Here is a 9851-nt window from a genome sequence, read left to right as displayed (position 1 = left end):
TGAATCCTGGAATTCAGTCCTGAATGGGCATTGCATCCCACCCCTGCTGGAATCCTGGAATTCCAGCCTCTAGGGGTGGGAATCCACATCCCAATCTTCCTTGAACCCTGAATTCCAGTCCCTGGGAATGGGAATTGCATCCCAACCCCCCCTGGATCCCTAAATTCCATCCCTGGGATGGGAATCACATCCCAACCCCCCCTTGATCCCGGGATTTCAACCCTGGGATGGGAATTGCATCCCAACCCCTCTAGAATCCTGGAATTCCAAGCTCCCAGGGGTGGGTGTCTCCCAACCTTCCTGAATCCTGGAATTCCAGTCCTGGGAATGGGAATCGCATCCCAGCCCCTCTGGAATCCCAGAATTCCAGCCCTAGGGATGGGAATCACACCCTTCAAGTTGCCCTGAATCACTGATTCCAGCCTGGGAATGGGAATCACATCCCGAGCCCTCTGGAATCCTGGAATTCCAGTCCTAGGGGTGGGAAGCACTTCCCAATCCTCCCCTGGATCCCAAAATTCCAACCCTGGGATGGGAATCACATCCCAACCTTCCTGAATCCTGGAATTCCATCCCTGGGATGGGAATCACATCCCAACCCCCCCTTGATCCCGGGATTTCAACCCTGGGATGGGAATTGCATCCCAATCCCTGCTGGAATCCTGGAATTCCAGTCCTGGGAATGGGAATCACATCCCTGGGAATGGGAATCACATCCCAGCCCCTCTGGAATCCTGGAATTCCAGCCCTGGGAATGGGAATCACATCCCAATCTTCCTGAATCCTGGAATTCTACCCCTGGGAATGGGAATCACATCCCAACACCCCCCCTGAATCCTGGAATTCCAGCCCTAGGGGTGGGAAGCACTTCCCAATCCTCCCTTGGATCCCAAAATTCCAACCCTGGGATGGGAATCACATCCCAACCTTCCTGAATCCTGGAATTCCATCCCTGGGAATGGGAATTGCATCCCAACTCCCCCCTGAATCCCGAAATTCCAACCCTGGGAATGGGAATCACATCCCAATCTTCCTGAATCCTGGAATTCCAGCCCTAGGGGTGGGAATCACTTCCCTGGGAATGGGAATCACATTCCAACCCCTCTGGAATCCTGGAATTTCAGCCCCTGGGAATGGGAATTGCATCCCAACCCCTCTAGAATCCTGGAATTCCAGCCCTAGGGGGGGAAGCACTTCCCAATCCTCCCTGAATCCCGAAATTCCAACCCTGGGATGGGAATCACATCCCAATCTTCCTGAATCCTGGAATCTCACCCTTGGGAATGGGAATGGCATCCCAACCCCTCTGGAATCCCAGAATTCCATCCCTGGGAATGGGAATCGCTTCCCAACCCTCCCCAAATCCCATTCCCAGCAATCCCAACCCCTGGAATTCCACCCTTGGGAATGGGAATTGCATCCCAACCCCTCCAGAATCCCAAAATTCCAGCCCTGGGAATGGGAATTGCATCCCAATCCCACTGGAATCCTGGAATTTCAGCCCTGGGAATGGGAATCACATCCCTGGGAATGGGAATCACTTCCCAACCCTCCCCAAATCCCATTCCCAGCAATCCCAACCCCCCTTTTTTTTCCCCCCTGGAAAGCTCAGGATGATCCCTTGGGAATGGGCAGCCAATTAAGGGCTAATTAAGGGCCGGTTCTTAACGAGCTGCTCCTTCCAAAGGTAATTAAAGGGAAAAGGAGGCCGAGGATCCCTCTGGGAATGCCGGAATCGCTCGGAAAAGGCTCCAGGATCGCCCTCCAAACCCTCCTGGAATTCCCAGGGAAAACCTGCATGGGATCCAGGCCCATTTTCCAAGGAAAACCAACCCTGGTTGGCCTGGATTTGGGAGAATTCCCATGGGAAGGGCCTGGATTTGGGAGAATTCCAGCAGGGAAGGGTCTGGATTTGGGAGAATTCCAGCAGGGAAGGGCCTGGATTTGGGAGAATTCCCACAGGGAAGGGCCTGGATTTGGGAGAATTCCAGCAGGGAAGGGCCTGGATTTGGGAGAATTCCAGCAGGGAAGGGCCTGGATTTGGGAGAATTCCATGGGAAGGGCCTGGATTTGGGAGAATTCCCAGGGGAAGGGTCTGGATTTGGGAGAATTCCAGCAGGGAAGGGTCTGATTTGGAGAATTCCAGCAGGGAAAGGCCTGGATTTGGGAGAATTCCAGCAGGGAAAGGTCTGGATTTGGGAGAATTCCCATGGGAAGGGTCTGGATTTGGGATAATTCCAGCAGGGAAGGGTCTGGATTTGGGAGAATTCCAATGGGAAGGGTCTGGATTTGGGAGAATTCCAGCAGGGAAGGGCCTGGATTTGGGAGAATTCCCATGGGAAAGGTCTGGATTTGGGAGAATTCCCATGGGAAGGGCCTGGATTTGGGAGAATTCCCATGGGAATGGCCTGATTTGGAGAATTCAGGAAGGTCTGATTTGAGTTCCATGGGAAGGGCCTGGATTTGGGAGAATTCCAGCTGGGAAGGGTCTGGATTTGGGAGAATTCCAGCAGGGAAGGGTCTGGATTTGGGAGAATTCCCATGGGAAAGGGTCAGGATTTGGGAGAATTCCCATGGAAAGGGTTTGGATTTGGGAGAATTCCCATAGGAATGGCCTGGATTTGGGAGAATTCCCATGGGAAGGGTTTGGATTTGGGAGAATTCCAGCAGGGGAAGGGTCTGGATTTGGGAGAATTCCCATGGGAAGGGCCTGGATTTGGGAGAATTCCCATGGGGAAGGGTCTGGATTTGGGAGAATTCCAATGGGAATGGTCTGGATTTGGGAGAATTCCAGCGATTTGGGAGAATTCCATGGAAGGGCCTGGATTTGGGAGAATTCCCATGGGAAGGGCCTGGATTTGGGAGAATTCCCAGGGAAGGGTCTGGATTTGGGAGAATTCCAGCAGGGAAGGGCCTGGATTTGGGAGAATTCCCATGGGAATGGTCTGGATTTGGGAGAATTCCAGCAGGGAAGGGTCTGGATTTGGGAGAATTCCCATGGGAAGGGCCTGGATTTGGGAGAATTCCCATGGGAAGGGCCTGGATTTGGGAGAATTCCCATGGGAAGGGTCTGGATTTGGGAGAATTCCCATGGGAAGGGCCTGGATTTGGGAGAATTCCAGCAGGGAAGGGCCTGGATTTGGGAGAATTCCCATGGGAAGGGTCTGGATTTGGGAGAATTCCAGCAGGAAGGGTCTGGATTTGGGCTCCTCCCCCAAAATCCTGGTCTTTCCTGCCCTAAATCCCAGGAATCTCCTGCTCCAAAATCCCTGGATTCCTTCCTCCCCAAATCCCTGGATTCCTTCCCAAAAATCCCGAGAGCGCCTCTCCCGAACCGTCTTTATTTGTGATTCCCACTCGGAATTCGGGGTTTTCCCGGAATTCTGGGGGTTCTCTGGGAATCCTGGGCTCCTGAGGGAGCCCCTGGAATTCTGGGGGGTCTCCTGGAATTCCAAAAGAGTTCCTGGAATGCCGGGAAGTCACTTCTGGAAGGGACAACATTCCCTGTAGGTCTCCAGGTGGGGGGAGGATTTTAGGGAGTTTTCATGGAATTCTGAGGTTCTCCTCCCCCAAAATCCCGGCATTTCCTGCCCTAAATCCCGGGAATCTCCCTCCCCAGAATCCCAGACCTCCTGTCCTCCCACAAATCCCTGGATTCCTTCCCAAAAATCCCAAGAGTCTCTCCCAAACCGTCTTTATTTGTGATTCCCGCTCGGAATTTGGGGTTATCCCGGAATTCCGGGGTTCTCTGGGAATCCCGAGCTCCTGAGGGAGCCCCTGGAATTCTGGGGGCTCTCCTGGAATTCCAAAAGAGCTCCTGGAATGCCGGGAAGTCACTTCTGGAAGGGACAACATTCCCTGTAGGTCTCCGGGCGGGGGGAGGATTTTAGGGGGTTTTCATGGAATTCTGGGGGTCTCCTCCCCCAAAATCCCGGCATTTCCTGCCCTAAATCCCGGGAATCTCCCTCCCCAGAATCCCAGACCTCCTGCCCTCCACAAATCCCTGGATTCCTCCCCAAAAATCCCGAGAGAGCCTCTCCCGAACCGTCTTTATTCGTGATTCCCGCTCGGAATTTGGGGTTTTCCCGGAATTCCGGGGGTTCTCTGGGAATCTCCGGGCTCCTGGAATTCCAGGGGGTCACTTCTGGAAGTGCTGGAGGGGATAATGCTCCCCGTAGGTCTCCAAGTGCCGCTCCAGCTCCTCCCGCTGCCTCCGGAGCCGCGGCGGCATCTCCAGGTAAACGTCGGAAAAGAGGAGCTGGGGGGAGGGTTTGGGCTCCTTCTCCGCCTGCTCGAAGGCTTCCAGGACCTGCAGGATGTGGGAAAACCCCGGGAATCCCCAAATCCCAACGTTTTGGGATGCCTCACCCCAAAAAAACCCTGAATTTTTAAGGGGTTTAAGCCCAAAATCCCGGTTGGGAATCCCGGCCTGAATTTCCCTTCCCTAACAAAAAATTCCCTCCCTGAAATCCAAGGATCCTTCTCCCAAAGCCAAAGGATCCTGCCCTGAAAATTCCTGGGGATTCTGCCTCAAAATCCTGAGGATTTTCAGCCCCAAAAAGTCTGGGAATCTCTCCCCCAAAAAAAATCCCAAAGTTCTCCCGCTCTGGAATCCCCAGGAATTCCCTCCTGAAATCCTGGGGCTCTTTCCTCAAATTCCTGCAGATTCCTCCTCAAAATCCTGGAGATTCATCCCCCAGAATCCCAAGGATTTCCCTCCCAAAATCCTGGGTGATCCTTCCTCAAATTCCTGCAGATTCCTCATCAAAATCCTGGAGATTCATCCCCCAGAATCCCAAGGATTTCCCTCCTGAAATCCCGGAGCTCCTTCCTCAAATTCCTGCAGATTCCTCCTCAAAATCCCGAGGTTCTCCTGTTCTGAAAATCCCAAGGATTTCCCTCCCTAAATCCTAAGGATCTTTCCTCAAAATCCCAAGGATTTCCTGCCCCAAAAACTTGGGAGATTCTCCCCCCAAACCCTGGGGATTTCCTGCCCCCAAATCCCAAAGATTTCATCCCAAAATCCTGGTGATCCTTCCTCAAACTCCTGGAGGTTCCTCCTTCAAAATCCTGGAGATTCCTCCTCAAAATCCTGGAGATTCCTCCTCAAAATCCTGGAGGTTCCTCCTCAAAATCCTGGAGGTTCCTCCTCAAAATCCCAGGGGTCTCCAGGCCCAAAGTCCCAGTGATTCTTCCTCAAAATCCTGGTGGTTCCTCCATCAAATCCTAGAGATCTCCACAGCCCAAATCCCAAGGATCCTGCCCTAAATATCCCAAGGCTCTCCTAGCCCTAAAATCCCGGAGGTCTCAGGCTCACCATCCCAAGAATTTCCCTCCCTCAATATCCCTGGTTCCTCCTTCCCAAAACCCCCTAAAAAACCGCTCAAAAAACCCCAAAAATTCCCCAAAAATCCCCAAAAATTCCCAAAAAATTCCCAAAATTCCCAGTTTTCCGCACCATTTTCCTGGAGTTCTTCCTCCAGGCCTTCTCCTGCTGCTCGTCCCACCAGCCCCTGTGGCCCAGGTGGGAGACTCCCAAACCCCCCCAAAAAACCACCCCAAAAAACCCCCAAAAAACTCCAAAAAATCCCAAAAAATTCCCAAAAATTCCCAAAAAATTCCCAAAATTCCCAGTTTTCCGTACCATTTTCCTGGAGCTCTTCCTCCAGGCCTTCTCCTGGTGCTCGTCCCACCAGCCCCTGTGGCCCAGCTGGGAGATTCCCAAACCCCCCCCAAAAAAACACCCCAAAACCCCCCAAAAAAACCCCAAAATTCTCCCAAAAATCCCAAGGACTTCCCACCAAAAATCCTGGCAATCCATCCCCAAAATCCCAAGGATCCTGCCCTAAATATCCCAAGGCTCTCCCAGCCCTAAATCCTGGAGGTTCCTCCTCACCATCCCAAGAATTTCCCTCCCTCAACTCCCATCTCCCTCCTTCCCAAAACCCCCAAAAAAACCCCTAAAAATCCCTCAAAACCCCCCCCAAAATCCCAAGGAACTTCCCACCAAAAATCCTGGCAATCCATCCCCAAAATCCCAAGGATCCTTCCCAAATATCCCAAGGCTCTCCACCCCCAAAATCCCAAGGATCCTCCCCAGAAATGCCGGATAATTCCTCCCTCACCCCCCACCTCTCCGACCCTTAACTCCCATCTCCTCCTTCCCGAACCCCCAAAATTCCTACCCTAAAATTCTCCACCAAATTCCCAGGATCCTCACACCCCAAAATCCCAAGGATCCTCCCAAATATCCCAGGACTCTCCAGCCCTAAATCCTGAGGCTCCTCCTCACCATCCCAGAGAATTTCCTAACTCCCAAACTCCACCTCCCAAAACCCCCTAAAAATCCCAAACCCCAAAACCCCAAAATTCCCAAAATTCCTAAAATTCTCAGCTCACACCATTTTCCTGGAGCTCTTCCTCCAGGCCTTCTCCTGGTGCTCGTCCCACCAGCCCCTGTGGCCCAGGTGGGAGATTCCCGAACCCCCCCAAAAAAACACCCCCAAACCCCCAACTAAAACCCTCAAAAACCCAAGAATTCCTCCAAAAATTCCCCAAAATTCCCCAAAATTCCCAGTTTTCCAGTCACCATTTTCCTGGAGTCTCTTCCTCCAGGCCTTCTCCTGGTGCTCGTCCCACCAGCCCCTGTGGCCCAGGTGGGAGATTCCCAAACCCCCCAAAAAACACCCCAAAACCCCCAAAAACCCCCAAAATCCCAAGAACTTCCCACCAAAAATCCTGGCAATCCATCCCCAAAATCCCAAGGATCCTTCCCAAAATATCCCAAGGATCTCCCAGCCCTAAATCCTGGAGGTTCCTCCTCACCATCCCAAGAATTTCCCTCCCTCAATTCCCTTGTTCCTCCTCCTGAACCCCAAAACCCCCAAAACCCCAAACCCAAAAATCCCAAAATTCCCAAAATTCCCAATTTTCCGCACCATTTTCCTGAGCTCTCCTCAGGCCTTCTCCTGGTGCTCGTCCCACCAGCCCCAGTACCAGTGGAGATTCCAAACCCCCAAAACACCCCAAAAACCCCAGAAACCCAAAATCCCAAAACTCCCAAAAATCCATCCTAAAATCCCAAGGATCCTTCCCAAATATCCTAAGATCTCCAGCTCCAAATCCTGGAGGTCCTCCTCACCATCCCTGAAATTCCTCCTCAATTCCTGCCCCTCCCTGAACCCCCAAAAATCCCAAAACTCCTCCAAAAATCCAAACCCCAAAATTCCCAAAATTCCCAAAATTCCCAGTTTTCTCGACTCATTTTCCTGGAGTTCTTCCTCAGGCCTCTCCTGCTGCTCGTCCCACCAACCCCTGTGGCCCAGGTGGGAGATTCCCAAACACCCCCAAAAAAACCCCCCCAAAACCCAAAACAACCCCCAAAATTCCCCAAAAATTCCCAAAATTCCGTGTTCAGTACCATTTTCCTGGAGCTCTTCCTCCAGGCCTTCTCCTGCTGCTCGTCCCACCAGCCCCTGTGGCCCAGCTGGGAGACTCCCAAACCCCCCCAAAAAAACACCCCAAAAAACCCCCAAAAAACCCCAAAATTCCCCCCAAAATCCCAAGAACTTCCCACCAAAAATCCTGGCAATCCATCCCCAAAATCCCAAGGATCCTTCCCAAAATATCCCAAGGATCTCCCAGCCCTAAATCCTGGAGGTTCCTCCTCACCATCCCAAGAATTTCCCTCCCTCAACTCCCATCTCCCTCCTTTCCCAAACCCTTAAAAATCCCCCCAGAAACCCCCAAAAAACCCCAAAAATTCCAAAAAAATTCCCAAAATTCCCAGTTTTCCGCACCATTTTCCTGGAGCTCTTCCTCCAGGCCTTCTCCTGGTGCTCGTCCCACCAGCCCCTGTGGCCCAGGTGGGAGATTCCCAAAATCCCCCAAAAAAAACACCCCCAAAACCCCCCAAAAAACCCCCAAATCCCCCCAAAATCCCAAGGACTTCCCACCAAAAATCCTGGCAATCCATCCCCAAAATCCCAAGGATCCTTCCCAAATATCCCAAGGCTCTCCACCCTAAATCCTGAAGGATCCTCCTCAGAATGCCGATAATTCCTCCTTAACCCTCGCCCTCCTTGACCCCATCTCCTCACTCCCCTGAACCCCAAAATCCCCAAAATTCCCAAAATTCCCAGTTTTCCTCACCATTTTCCTGGAGTTCTTCCTCCAGGCCTTCTCCTGGTGCTCGTCCCACCAGCCCCTGTGGCCCAGGTGGGAGATTCCCAAACCCTCCAAAAACCCCCCAAACCCCCAAAAAAACCCCAAAATCCCAAGAACTTCCCACCAAAAATCCTGGCAATCCATCCCCAAAATCCCAAGGATCCTTCCCAAATATCCCAAGGATCTCCCAGCCCTAAAATCCTGAGAGTTTCCTCCTCACCATCCCAGAGAATTTCCCTCCCTAATTCCCTTGTTCCTCCTCTCCTAAAATCCCCCAGAAACCTCCCCAAAACCGCCAAAACCCCCAAAATTCCCAAAATTCCCAGTTTTCCACACCATTTTCCTGGAGCTCTTCCTCCAGGCCTTCTCCTGCTGCTCGTCCCACCAACCCCTGTGGCCCAGGTGGGAGATTCTCAACTCCCCCAAAAACACCCCCAAAACCCCCAAAACCCAGAACCCCAAAATTCCTACAAAATTCCCAAAATTCCAGTTTTCAGTCACCATTTTCCTGGAGCTCTTCCTCCAGGCCTTCTCCTGGTGCTCGTCCCACCAGCCCCTGTGGCCCAGCTGGGAGATTCCCAAACCCCCCAAAAACCCCCAACCCCCAAACTCCTAAAAACCCCAAAATCCCAAAACCCAAAAAATTCCCAAAATTCCCAATTTTCCACACCATTTTCCTGGAGCTCTTCCTCCAGGCCTTCTCCTGCTGCTCGTCCCACCAGCCCCTGGGCCCGGCTGGGAGATTCCCAACCCCAAAAACACCTAAACCCCCAAAACCCAAACCCCAAATCCCAAGGACTTCCACCAAAATTCCATCCCCAAAATCCCAAGGATCCTTCCCTAAATATCCCAAGGCTCTCCCAGCCCTAAATCCTGGAGGTTCCTCCTCACCATCCAAGACTTCCCTCCCTCAATTCCTTGTTCCTCCTTCCCAAACCCCAAACCACTCAAAACACTAAACCCCAAATCCCAAGAACTTCACCAAAATCCTGGCACCATCCTCAAAATCCCAAGGATCCTTCCCAAATATCTCCACTCCCAAAATCCCAGGATCCTCCTCAAAATGCCGAAATCCTCCCAATTCATGCCCTCCTTAACCCATCTCCTCCTCCGAACCCCAAAATTCCTAAAATTCCAAAATTCCCAGTTTTCCGCACCATTTTCCTGGAGCTCTTCCTCCAGGCCTTCTCCTGGTGCTCGTCCCACCAGCCCCTGTGGCCCAGGTAGTGGCGCAGGCGGGAGATGGGGTGGTCCTGCTTGTCCCAATAATTGACCTCGTCCACCGAGCGGTACGCGGAGCTGTCGTCGCTCGTGCTGTGGTGCCCGATCCTGGGAAAGCCGGAATTCCAGGGATTTGGGGGAGGGGGTGGGGGGAAAAAAAACCTCAGGACAACAGGGAAAGGGTTTGGGGAGGGAGGGCTGGGAGTTTGGGGAGGATTTGGGGGTTGGGGAGGGATTTTGGGGTTTGGGGGAGGATTTTGGGATTTGGGAGATGGATTTCTGGGATTTTAGGGGATGGATTTCTGGGATTTTGGGAGATGGATTTGTGGGATTTACAGGAGGGATTCCTGGGATTTTTGGGACATGGATTTGTGGGATTTTAGGGGATGGATTTCTGGGATTTTTGGGAGGGATTTTGGGGAGGGATTTCTGGGATTTTTGTGGAGGGATTCTTGGGATTTTTG

General features: G+C 52.3%; 1 protein-coding gene across 1 annotated transcript; it reads right to left on the bottom strand.

Annotated features, from left to right (window-relative positions):
- Positions 1-4034: 4034 nt before the first annotated feature.
- On the bottom strand, positions 4035-9549 carry LOC126648287 (2-oxoisovalerate dehydrogenase subunit alpha, mitochondrial-like; the record flags this gene model as incomplete). The annotated part of the gene is made up of 2 exons (XM_050331075.1): positions 4035-4309; positions 9324-9549. Coding segments are annotated over 2 exons (397 nt in total), but the record flags the coding sequence as incomplete, so codon positions are not given.
- Positions 9550-9851: the final 302 nt, after the last annotated feature.

Source organism: Myiozetetes cayanensis, unplaced genomic scaffold, assembly GCF_022539395.1.
Source record: "Myiozetetes cayanensis isolate MyiCay16 unplaced genomic scaffold, myiCay2020 scf476, whole genome shotgun sequence".
In the NCBI taxonomy this organism is placed as follows: domain Eukaryota; kingdom Metazoa; phylum Chordata; class Aves; order Passeriformes; family Tyrannidae; genus Myiozetetes; species Myiozetetes cayanensis.
The sequence above is the reverse complement of the archived record's forward strand: the minus strand, read 5'-3'. Positions and strand labels throughout refer to the sequence as shown.